This window comes from Cetorhinus maximus, chromosome 10 (genome assembly GCF_964194155.1).
Source record: "Cetorhinus maximus chromosome 10, sCetMax3.hap1.1, whole genome shotgun sequence".
Classification (NCBI taxonomy): domain Eukaryota; kingdom Metazoa; phylum Chordata; class Chondrichthyes; order Lamniformes; family Cetorhinidae; genus Cetorhinus; species Cetorhinus maximus.
Window position 1 is genome coordinate 90,682,506 of NC_135888.1, and position 13,223 is coordinate 90,695,728.

At 42.5% G+C, this 13,223-nt stretch overlaps 1 protein-coding gene across 1 annotated transcript in view; it reads left to right on the forward strand.

The window, feature by feature from the left end:
* Positions 1-13,223, forward strand: part of unc5a (unc-5 netrin receptor A) — a 329,799-nt gene that overhangs the window by 231,983 nt on the left and 84,593 nt on the right. The window contains exons 12-13 of the mRNA XM_078549746.1: positions 1,131-1,218; positions 4,716-4,884. Of these exons, the coding sequence (XP_078405872.1) occupies positions 1,131-1,218; positions 4,716-4,884 (257 nt within the window). The remainder of the gene's footprint in view (positions 1-1,130; positions 1,219-4,715; positions 4,885-13,223) is intronic.

The window sequence follows — 13,223 nt, forward strand, 5'->3', positions numbered from 1 at the left end:
TTTCATGGGCATCTGAAGGCAGATAAATTTGCAACCACTTTATTCATATGAAAATCATCAGAAGAAGTGCAACTTTTTATTTATCTATTCATGGCACATGGGCATCACTGGCAAGGCCAGCATTTATTGCCTATCCCTAATTGTCTTTGAGAAGTTGACTTGCTAGGCCATTTCAGAGGGCAGTTAAGAATCAACCACATTGTTTTGGGCCTGGAGTCACATATAGACCAGACTGCGTAAGAATGGCTGGTTTCCTCCCATAAAGCACATTAGTGAATCAAATAGGTTTTTAAAATAATCTGCTGGTTTAATGGTCACTATTACTGAGAGTGGCTGTGGTGGGATTTGAACACATATCTCCAGATTATTGGTCCAAACCTCTGGATTAATAGTCCAGAATGCTACCATTGCCTTATTTACAATGATAGGATCAAGCAAGTGTACTGGTATGTCAGGATTTGATTCAAGCAGAAGTGAACCCAACATTCCTTAAAAAAGTCACTTGCCCTGTGATAATCAATTGCAGATTGGGAAAAGTGGCAAATTTGAAACTATAGCGCTTTCCAGTTGGCCCTCTTGCATTGTACCAAAGTACCCCAGTGTCCCTCCTCTGTCCACCACGCCTGCTCCCCACATCAGCACTGGTGCCTGCATGCAAAATATAAAATCTCAGGATGTGGTCAGGGTGCAACCAAGGGACAGCTAGTTGTCCCATTCTGCCCCCTTGATCCCTCAGGATCTGTTCTCAGGAACTTCTGGCCTTTTGAGTGCAGTGCCCAGTGGTTCATGTCACTTAAGTTGGTTTGCCTTCATTACATGAATTTTATGAATTCTCATCTATTTTACCATATATGGAAACCCACAGGCATTCATTTAATCTGAGGGAGAGAATAAATAGGCTGCATTAACAGCACCTGCTGAGAACTTAGTGCCATCTTTATCTATAAGCTGAATGGAGCCGTGTGAAAATAGCTGACAACAGTAGATGGCACAAAACCAAAAAATGAATAACATGTCAAAATGTGGGGAAACGAATGGTTCCATATAATTTTTCCAACCAAAGAAAAGAGTTGTATAAACTGATATTGAAGTGGCGAGAGACAAACTTTAAATTTCTGCTTCATTTATAGGGATTAGTTTACTCATTCCACCGGAAGCTATTCCTCGAGGCAAGATCTATGAACTATATCTTACTGTCCACAAAAAAGAGGATGTGAGGTATGTAGCAACTCAACCTTAAGTCATGCTGCAATTCTTCTTCTATTTCTGCCTATATTATCAGTAACCTTATATGTTTGTCCCTTCTAAGCAAAGCCCAGGATCATTTTTATTAATCCAGACCGTTATACAGCCTGGTGTTAACCTTTAGTACTTTATGCAGGGCATCATCTGGCTAGAAGAAAGTCAGTTACCTTCTAAGTTACAAATTTAAGTGGCAGAAAACTGGGCAGTTCCATCGCATGCAATTTTTCTTTGTGATTCTTATCCAGAGGAGGTCTTGTGGCATAGTGGTAGTGTCCCTGCCTCTGAACCAGAAGCTCCAGTTCAAGTTGCACTCCAAGACTTGATGGCCAAGGGCATAAGGTAGCCAAACAGGTTGAGTCTCAACTTGTAAATCCTTCCAACACATGGCTGTGGCAGGTGGTAAGAATGGGAGACATTCCTGGTCAGCCACCTGCAGAAGGCAACAGCGAACCACTGCAGTACCTTGCCAAGCATAACCATTGGCCAACACGTGAAAGCCCATGATCACCAATGCCCTCTTAGGGCATGGTACCCAAAAAGAGAGAGACACTTATAAAGGAGTGTCTAAGTCATCTTCTACTCTCAAATTGCTGTGAGAGGGAAATCTCTCCCCATATTTACTATATTCTGAAATAAAAACAGAAAATGCTGGAAAAATTCAGCTGGTCTGGCAGCATCTGTGGAGAGAGAAACAGAGTTAATATTTCAAATCCAATATGACTTCTTCAAAAACATCGGCCAGAATTTTCCCACTGGCGATTTTGGGGTGGGGCCCGCTCGCCGACGGGAAAATGACGCGGGATAATGTCGGGAGGAACCCTCGACATCATCCCGGTCCCTTTAAATTTTTAGGAAGGCAGCGAAATCAGCTGTCTGCCTGCTGACCTGTCAATGGCCAATTGAGGCCATTGACAGGGTAGTTAACCCAATTAAAGGCCCTGCCCGTCCAACCTTAAGGCTGGCGGGCAGGCCAGGAGCCCCAGCGGGCTTCTGATAATACATGAAACCTCATGTATTGGGCAGTTCCATCGCATGCAATTTTTCTTTGCGATTCTTATCCAGAGGAGGTCTTGTGGCATAGTGGTAGTGTCCCTGCCTTAGATGAGGTTTCATGTTCCTTTTTAAAAACTTTAATAAATGTAATGTTATATTTATTAACATGTCCCATCTCGTGTGACATTGTCACACAAGGGGGACATGTTAATAATATTTTTATTTGCCTATTTTTAAAGTTTTTTACACAGTCACTAATCTCCCTGAGACAGCACTTTGTCTCAGGGAGCAGTGAGCACTTTGACAGATGGGGAATCCCTCTCACCCCCGGAAAGGAAGCACATAGCGCTTCCTGTCGGGCAGGCCGCTGGGCGGGCCTTAATTAGCCCGTCCACTCAAAATGGCGGTGGGCCCCGTTTCGGTGGTGGGGGTCGGCTGTCCGCCCGCCGCCAAGCCAGTGGGGCCCGCACACCCACCAAGGGCAAAATTCTGCCCATTTACTCTATTTCTGTCTCCACAGATGCTGCCAGACCTACTGAGTTTTTTCAGCATTTTCTGTTTTTATTTCAGATTTCCAGCATCTACTGTATTTTGCTTTAATTTAACTATATTCTTCTTTACCAAATGTTTTAGGGACCTAAAATCTTTCAGGTTATAATCTTGTGATGGAATGAAGTTTGCTGGTAGCCTTCAGATTAATCCTGCATGTGTTTGCCGTATGTAGTTAGTATCCAGTTAGTATGGGTGAGGCATGTGCAAGGGGCACTTCGGGCATATCTCCTCATTTTCCAATAGCTGCTAGAATCTACAGCACTGTCCCCACTGCTCCCTACCTAAGACAGGGAACAGCCTTCTTCCCACCAGACCTCAGCAATGGGCCTTGCCCAGGGTACTAATCCTAACCAATCCTTTTTGAAAAGAAAAATGCTCTATTCTTCAGTGCTCCAATCAACTTTTACATCACCCCCCACCACCCCCTCCTCTGTAGGGCCATGTTGGCCTTTGTGGAGGTCGATACACCTTCACTTACTTGATATACCAGCTGTCACTTCTATGCCAAGTCCAGGAGTTGGAACTTCCAGATTAGGGAGCTCCTCTCCTGACACTCTCCCATGGCTGCCATTTGCCTTTTGACACCCAGAAGCAAGAGAGACCAGGCAAAGTGAAGTCTTCAGTGCTTTCCTGGGAGTTATGCCAGTCTCCTGCCAGAATTACAATGAGAGACGAGGGGAATCCCCTATGGAGTTTCAGACACTATTTGATTTTTATGTCACATATAAGCAGGCAGTTATCCAGCAGTCACCATGAGAATGGTCACGTCAGTATTGGATCCAATCCGGCAACATATTCCCCATCTACAGCTGGAATATTTCTGCCCAAAGAGAGCTCTTGGTTAAAGATTTGTGCAGAACCCAACTCCTGGCTGTTAAAATTTAAATATATATTTTGATTACACGGCTGGAAGGATCGCATTACATTCGGATTAACTCAGAATTATTTTCAAAAGTGATCAAGAGGCTTTTGCACTGCAATTGAGTTTTGCTCAATTGCAATGTCAAATTCAAGCTATTTAAGACTTGTTTCTCCAGGGGTTTGCTGCATTTCTTAATAGAGTCTGGTCAAGACTTGATTCTAGAGGGAAAATGCAATTTTAGTTTTGCCGTGAATGCTTACTTAAACTTACTAATTATGACATGCAATGTTTATTAACCATAAAAATCAAATTTACAGTTTGGCTTCACAAACCTGGTTCTAGTTTATTCATTTGATGAAGTGCATCAATGTCATTTTCCAGAGACGTTTATCCAAATGCAACAATTACCTCAGTTTTGTTTTCTAATATCACCATATCATAAGAACATGTTAGGCTTCTGATTAGTTTTGTTGTATTTGGCACAACATCATTATTTACATTATTTGAAAACTTTAACTCTCCAAGAGAAGTAGGATGATAATAATATGCTGTTGAATGACAGAGACTCGCCGTCATGGCTCATCAATCATTAAGTTCTGATCTAAGTTCTACCTATAAAGCTGAGAAAAAGGCTTGCTCATTAAGGAAGGCAAAATTGGATGATTAGTCCCTGTGTTAATTCTTTCCATCACAGTTTTTATATCATATAATATCTGTTTAAAAAACAAGCTATGAATCCTGAAAATGATAAGTAAAGTTACCGATCTACAGGGAACCAAAATAAAATGTTAACTCAAAATATTCTCAAAATTCTGGGGGCAAAAAAAAACCCTACACAGCCCTCGCACAGTTAAATAGCATATAGTTCTTCTAATACCTTAGCCCAGGATGAGAATGGCAATCTTCACCTTATATTATTGTTTGAATTAAGTGATGCTCTATTAAAATGCATTTGAAGCTAAATTGTAAGATAAATAATTGCAAACATAGAACCAAATAATACATTTTCTGCATTGTTTATTCTGCATTGCTCACTAAATTTTTTACCATTTTTATAATTGAGGCTACCTCTAGCAGGGTGCCAGACCCTGCTCAGTCCAGTTGTAAGCTGTGGGCCGCCAGGTGTCCTGCTAACTGGGCCAGTCATTCTTAGCATTCAGCACTGCGCAGAAGGAAATCTGGAGAACTGGTCCATAAAGCTGAAGAAACAATCACCTCAAGGAAACTGGGAGGTAAAAACCAATGATTTTGTACATTTCAGACAGAAAACAGTTACATTCTCATGCAAGACAGTATCCTTTAAAGGACAACAAATGATAAAATAATGCTCTAAGAAAAAAATACTAAATAACTAGTACATTTCTCATGGTCAGTTGATGAATACGAAGGCTTGGGTGAATATGGGAGATGGTATTGGAATTACAGAAACTTGGTCCATAGATCCACCTAATGGTCACAGCCTCCAGCTACCTCACAGCAGTGGATTGGTAAATATTGACATAACAATTTACAAAATGTGAAACAGTGACAAAAAAAATCCAAAAATTATGACATTAAGAGGTAAGGTTTGTAGATGGTAAGTGCATGCCCGATGTTAGATTTTTATTCATATATAGGTATCTACATTTGAAGGAGTTGTTACAACATGATGTGTGTTTTATTTGCTTTTGAGATGTAGGTGACACTGGGCACAGCTATATTTATTGAAAAGAACTCATTGCTTTACAAGTATTTAACATCAACTGCATGTGGCTGAATTTTGCCGTCGGCTAGCAGGGGGCGGGGCCCGCTCACTGACGCGTAAAATGACGCGGATGACATCAGGGGGAACCCCCAACATCATCCATCCCCATTTAAATTTTCAGGAAGGCAGGGTCACAGCAAAATCAACTGCAGGCCCATCGACCTGTCAATGGCCAATTGGGGCCATTGACAGGATCATTGAAACAATTAAAGGGCCTGCCCGTCCAACCTTAAGGTTGGCGGGCAGGCCAGGAGCCCCGGCGGCAAATAGAAAAAACGTGAAGCCTCATCCACCGGTGGGATGAGGTTTCATGTAGGGATTTAAAAAGTTTAATAAAGTTTTAATTTAATTTATGAACACGTCCCATCTCATGCGACATTGTCACATGAGGGGGACATGTTAAGGATTTTCTTTTTTCTATTTTTAACGTTTCTAAAACTGTCAGCGATCTCCCTGAGACAGCACTTAGCCTCAGGGAGATGTGCGCTCTTTCATGCGCACGCGCGAAAGAGCGCACTCTCGCCTTTGGGGAATCCTGCCCGCCTGCACAGGAAGCACATAGCACTTCCCGGTGGACGTCACGCTGGGCGGACCTTAATTGGCCCGCCCACTTAAAATGGCAGCGGGGCCCACTTCTCTGGCGGGGATCGGCTCCCCACCTGCTGGAGATTGGGTCGGGCCCGCCCGCCCGCCCGACAGGCAGAAAATTCTGCCCATGATGTGAGACCGGGGTCACATGTAGAACATGTAAAAATGGCAAATTCCCCTTTCTGAAGCACGTTAAGTAAAGCACAAATGGATGTTAAACTAGGAGAAAAGCTGAAATGTTTTTCTCAACTTTTCTATGCTACTCATTTTCTACTCCCAAAAAGGAACAGAACAAATCTGCTGTTATTTGGGTGCTTGTTAATCAGCTTTCAGAGAAAGATGTGGTAGTTTTCTGCCAATTAGGGAAACAAAAACAATGGGCGGTAGCAGGTGGGAAAAATGAGGTTTTACTTGCCGGCTCCATGGCAGCTTTTCACGCCGTATCGTCCCATTCCTACCTCATTAATTATGCAGCCACAGGAAACATGCCATCTCGCTGGTGGGCGGCCTCTGATTTTCCCACTATGCTGTTACCTCACACAGAGCGCCATATTTAAGCTGCAGCCGCACTCACACTTCTCAATGCTTGCAGCCCCGGACTGCTCCAGGACTTGCCCCAAAATACAGGAAGAGTGCAGCCCCTCGATTCAATGACAAATCCCTGGGATGCTTTCTGGACATCATGGAGGCCCACCATGATTTCCACCCCCCACTGCCCAGGCTCTGTCTGCAGGAGGCCCATCCGTCTCAGCATTCCGGCTTGGGAGGCAGTGGCAGAGTTGGTCAGTGCCAATGCTGCACACATGAGGTCGCCATCCTGTGCAGAATATGGATGAATGATCTCATCAATGCTGCCAGGATAAGTCAACTATCTCATCACTCTAAACTCACACACTCACAAGCCCATTGCACATTCACTGGCATCTCGCTCACTGCCAGCTCAAGGGACATCACCACTCACTCTCTCACACACACCCTCAAATCTCCACCTGGCCTCATCTCCTCTGGAGACTGCCTCCTCAGCCCTCACCATCTTGAGGCCACTTGCACAGATCAACATGTGCCCTCACACACACCCTGGAATACCCCACTTCCCCAGTACACACCTCGCCCTGCAGCCTCTTCCCCTGCCTGAGGCACTTCTCCCCTTTCCGCAAGCAAGCCCTAGTCCTGCAGCCGTTGAAAAGCCACCCATAGATGGCTGATCTGGGAGGTAGAGACCTACCTGCGAACCCCCCTAAAAGTGATGCGGTGCTGCCTGTGAAGCCTGACGCTGATGACCGTGAGTGCTGTCCAAAGCAAGGTAGGCCAACACACCTCGAAGTCCCAAGCGAAGAGCAGCTGGCCAGGTGCACATCGCTTACGCACAGTTGTGATACACATCTGCATGACGATCCAGCGTGGGGGGGATGATTCCGGTGAGCAGGGCTTATAATGAGATGCTAAGGTATTGAAATTAGGTTTCCAACGTGCGGCGGGAAACATAGCCCACCATTGACGGCTGGAGCGGAGAATTGCAAACCTGGCTTCACGATGGTGTGAAACCGATTTTTGGCCTTCTTGCCATTCTAGCACCACCCCCACCCTCCCTGTGCCCACTATGATGCCCAACGCCAAGAGGACTGCAAAATTCCAGCCAATACGATATAGAATAGCTCATTAGTTGAGTCAGAATTGATTAAAGAATTGAGCAGCTAAGTCCTTTGAAAAGTTAAACATGGATTTGCTGTAATTGTTACATTAACTGATTCAGTGCTGTCATTGATAGGAGAGGTCTGTCTAGCAGCACAAGCTCTACTAAAGACTACCCACCCATCACCAGTTACCATCAGCTTGTAAATAGCCGTCTGCACTGTGCCCATTGTTGCTTTGATCATTTTATCAGCTCTCAGCTTAAAGGTACAAAAACTGTCCAAAAGTAAAAATAAGATGTTCAGCTGTATACTCTTGCATGGAGCCCAAAGTTCAGATGCTGAAACACCTTGTTATAATTACAGACAATTTGGCAATAAATTAATTTAAATATAATTTAAGAGTGTTTACAGAAGCAGACAGTGTACACAACCTTCAAAACTTTCTAAGCAAATTGCAACTACTGGAACTCTGAAACAATAAATTCTGAAATACTTTGCAAGATTATCATCATGAACACAATGAGGAAAGTTCACATTTCAGGTGTAGACCCTTCATTAGAATATCCAATGAAATATCTATGTTTGAAGCCTTAACTTGTCTAAACAGATGCTGATTGACCTGCTGTATGTTTCCCATAAGTTCTGTTCAATACTTTCTAGATTATTTTTGTTTCCCATTTCAAAACTCAGATTTTGATTTTTTGCAAAAAACCAAATACTTTGATTCTAACTGCATAGATTAGCCGTGATCTAACTGAATGGCAGAACAGACTCAAAGGGCCAAATGGCCTACTCCCATTCCTAAAGTTCCTAGCCTCAAACCTGTCTTTCAAGTTCTGGAAATGGTCATGCCAGTGATTTAGTTTCTACAATCGAACTGCTGCTCTTAATTTCTTACAGTTTCCTGTCTCCAGGGCTGGATTAAAGTTCTTGTAGACTACCCGACTAGTTAAATGGCTGTTAAATGATTTGAGAGGTGGGAAATGAGCATTATTGCAGGCATGAACCTGATTGGCTATTTTTCTGCCAAAAAGCCTAATGAGATGCTGGAGACTGAACTCACCCAGAGGAAAACTGAATCAATCAACAATGCTGCTTGCTGCCATTAAAATCAGCCAGAAAAGGCAAATTAATAACCCAATGTCTTTCTTAAATTCTGCTCATAATCATAGGTAAATACATAAACAATGTTGATTCCATGATGTGATGGTAATGTGGTAGAGATATATCCTCAATTAAAGCGATTCACATACAGTAAACAGTAGGAAAATAATGCATAATTCAAAATAAACAACAAAGAAAAGCAGAGGTACCGAAATCTGAAATAATTCCTTACAGTTTCTTGCTTCCAGGGCTAGATTAATGTTTTCACCTATTACTTGATTAATTTGAGAAGGGGGAAAAAAATTGCAAGGGTATGTGGACAGAGCAGGAGATTGGGATTAATTGGATAGCTATAGCAAAGAGCTGGCATGGGAACGATGGAGCGAATGATCTCATTCTGTGCTGTTTCCTTCTATGATTCTATGCAAAGTTTCTGGCATTGAACTAATTTAGGTTAAGATTACACAAATTTCAAACACATGCAGATTGAGTTGACCTGATATCACTCGTATAGAGAATGAAATGCTGTGACGCCATTTTGCAGATATAATTGTCCCCCTTGTAAAGAGAGCAGGAAAATTGAGAAAAAAAACATGCTAATCTTTTATTTTGACTCGATAAACAGTGTGGGAAGAGGGCAGATTTGGGATAAGAGCCCAGCAACAGTATTAAGGTATTCTGATCTCTGATAGTTTGAATCACTTTTATCCACAGCCCTATAATAGGGTTGCATCATCATATAATGCCATTGTAAGGTACTGCGTTAATTTTACAAATATGTTATCATTTTAGAGAATCTCGTTCACCAAGACTTATATCAGGGAATATGCCCCCAGGGCAACAGGGTGAAATTTCAGAAAATTGCATTCCACTAATGTCCTAATTATAGCTTGCCTGACAAGAATGGGGCACACAGATGGATAAGATAGGGAGAAAATACTTACCTCCCATTTGCACCGCACTCCCGCCAGCAGATATTTTAACCCTTTGGTTTCAAGAGGCATGAGATTCTCTCATTGCAGGCAAATGATTACCTCATACACAGTCAAAAGTCAGGGTCTGATGTCATCTTTGAGACCTTGATGCAAATTTAACCTAAACTCAGCATCAGCAACCTTGGCAAGTCATTTATTGGCATGGTTGTTGCTATGTGCTGCTTGATAGCACTCTTGATAACTCTTTCTGTATCTTTGCTGATGATTGGAAACAGGCTGATCGAGAGGTAATTAGCCAGGTTGGGTTTCTCCTCCTCTTCTTGGCAGGACATATCTGGGCAATTTCCATCTTGTTGGCTGGACGCCAGTGTTGTAGCTGTATCTTGGACGCAGTGAGCTCTGGAGCTTTAGTCCTACAGCCAAGATTGTATCAGATCCCATAGCCTTTGCTATTTCTAGAGAACTCAGCTATCCCTGTATGTCGTTGAGTGAATCGGATTGGTTAAAGACTGGCACCTGTGATGGTGGGGACTTCCCATATACTAAGACTTCTGACTGAAGATGGTTGCACTCAAGTGCTGAGATCTTCCATTGTTGAGGATGAGGATGCTCATGGAGCCTGTTATTTGCTAAATTGTTCACCACCATGTATGACAAGATATAGCAGGGTTCCAGCGTTTTGACCCAATCTATTGGTTGTAGGAAGAATTTGTACTCTCTATACCACAAGGTTTCTGCACTTTAGCACACATAACACCCTATTCGACCTTCTACCACCATTTTTCACTCCTCCACTCCTTTTGTCCTGCCCGAGTAGCTGTAACTAGCTTAATTAAAGATTGCAAAGACTAAAGTATTTGGGGTAGAAATTGGAATAGTCCTTTTTGGATACATAATCAATGGTGTGTGGACTACATGTGCCAGAATCGAGAAGCCTGAGGGTCATCCTCTATTTGCCTTGAGCCTTATTCATAGAATTTAGGTGAGCTGCTGGCACCTGTCGAACTTGCAGACAACATCAATTTTAAGAGAATCAATTTCAAGCTGGCAGTGGCCCTCAGTAGGTCTCAGGGGAGGGGTCATGGCAACAAGAAGATGGGGGCTACTTCACAGGCCTGAAGTGGCCATCAGGAGTTTTGTGGAGCCAGAGAAACATTTCCTGCTGCTTTGAGCTCCACATCAAGCTTCATCCAACTTAGAAAAACAGTCTGAACACTTGAGTTAGACCTCTTTATTTAGATATGTAAAAGCACCTGGCTTTGCTGGCCATCGGGCGCTGCTGAATAATTGTCTGCCCTAATTTAGGGTCCGATGTTTTTCTAGTGCTCTTAGGACCCAAGATTTAGTGCCACGAAATTGGTGATTTTTGATCCTAGTTTGCATCTGGGGCAATGGGGTCTCACTTCTCCCCCATTTTCTTAGGCCTACTCCACAAATATGAATCTGTCACCACCGACTGCGTCCTGTCACTAGTCATCGTCTGGGGCTAAACTAGAATTGTTTATGTTCTCTTCACCCTGAGCTGAGGTTCAGACCTGTCACAATGAATGCCTTGTTCCACTTCCATCACGTTATCCGCCAAAGCTTAATTGGAGAGGAGACAGGTCTGCCGACCAATGAGTAGGACGAGAATGGAGATGACACCACCTTCTGACCTGACTGGGCAGCCATTGCTGTAGCTTCTGTCTGTGAATGATTTAAAAGATGGAACAAATCTTCTTCAAATTGGCCAGGGCAGATGGAGCTTCCAACAGCTGCTCACCCCTACGAAAAGCTTGGACCTTAGTAGGGAACTCTTAAAGTGCTCCTCAATTATGTAAATATGCCAAGTAGCAATGCAGGAAATTTCACTTTCCGACCCACACAGCCCGCCCTCCCTAAAGTTGGCAATGCCAGGAATGGAGGCAGCAGACCGGCAGGCAGGCTGTCGGCGCCATTTTTTGGTTGCCCAACTCCATGCCGACATGATTCAGTGCACAGAAATCCAGCCCAAATCTCTGTTGTGCATAACCCAGCCTATACTGCCACACTCACCCACCAAATCTGATCATGTTAATCGGTTTATTCCTCATACTCCTATGCCTCATATTCTTATCATAGTATTTAGATTCCTCACTCTGCCCTGTGCCAGTAATCTCTCCAATGCTACAGCCCTTCCACACTCTACTTTAGCCTTAAGCACCCTTTGCTCCACCACTGAAGCTATGTCAATAATTCAATTTAGTCCTATTCTCTGGAATTCCTAAACTACTCTGCCAATCCCTTTCTTTCTTTATTACTCTCCTTGAAATTCATCTCTTTCATCAAACTTTTGGCCTAATCCATCCTAATCCATCTTTTCCTGGCTAGTATTAATTTTCTGTGTGAAGCATCTTGGCACATTTATCTCCTTTATACGTGCAATATAGGTGCTGTTTTTTTCTTGTTGGGAGCAAGGTTCAGTCACAGAGTGCTTCTTGCCACATAACACAAGAGAAATATCTCAATAAAGTCAAAGCATTTTCATTAATGTCAACTCATTATGTGTGTTGTAGCCATTGACTACATTCTGAGCTACCAATTGTACTTTCATAAATTATAGGCCCCATCTTCCTGTGTTCATTGTTTTTAGTTAAAGATCAGGTGTGAGCTAAAATGCAAACAGGCTCAGGTCAGTGACAGTCCTAAGTCATGATGCCCCTTGCTCAAGTGACAGTGGATACCAAAGTACCCTCTAATTTTATTTTTAGATTATGCAGCTGATTTATTTAAGTGCGTGAGACCCTTAAATTTATTTTGCACGACCATGCATACGCAGTAACTTAAAGGGGCCCACATGTGTGCAATGTGCAGCTTAGAGGGAACATTGGTGAGCACTACTTAAAGCAATGATCTCACAGCAACTCCAAAAGAAAGAAACTCTTGGCACTAATGGCCTGGACTACCATTATGTACCACACACTAAGTTACATCTAAGCCTGCTGTACGTGAATTATAAATCAAATATATGAGCCAACTATCAGTTACAGATACCTGCTGAACAGATGTAGCTTTGGCATCAGCGAACAAAATGGCAAATTTTTATTCAAGGCCCATAAATTTTGTTAAACTGCAGTTGGTATGCTAAAAATATTTTTTTGTAATATGATTTAATTCACCAACATTTCATAATCCACCAATCAGAGTTCAATGGTCTACACATAGCTGCCAGGATTTTTTGCTTTGAGTGCAAATTGTGCTCAAATTGAACTTGCTTTGCAAAGGGATTTCTTTTTGCTCAAGGGGCCGTTCAAATTCATTTGCATATTGATGAGCGTAAAATCTCCCATGAACCAGGATTGGGCAATAGTTTAAAAAGTAATGATTTTTTTTTTAAATGCATAAAAATATTCCCTGAGAGATAACCTGGTTCAGTTGAAAATGTGTTTATCACAAAAAAAATAAGCATTTTTAATTAGAGTATCTGGTCAACCAGCTATGTGTAACCTGATTTCAAATAATTGAAAATGCTTTTTAAAAAGCAATAGATACATTTACCAGTTACATTGGTGTACAAGAGTCAGTCTCTTAGTAAAATTGAAACAGTA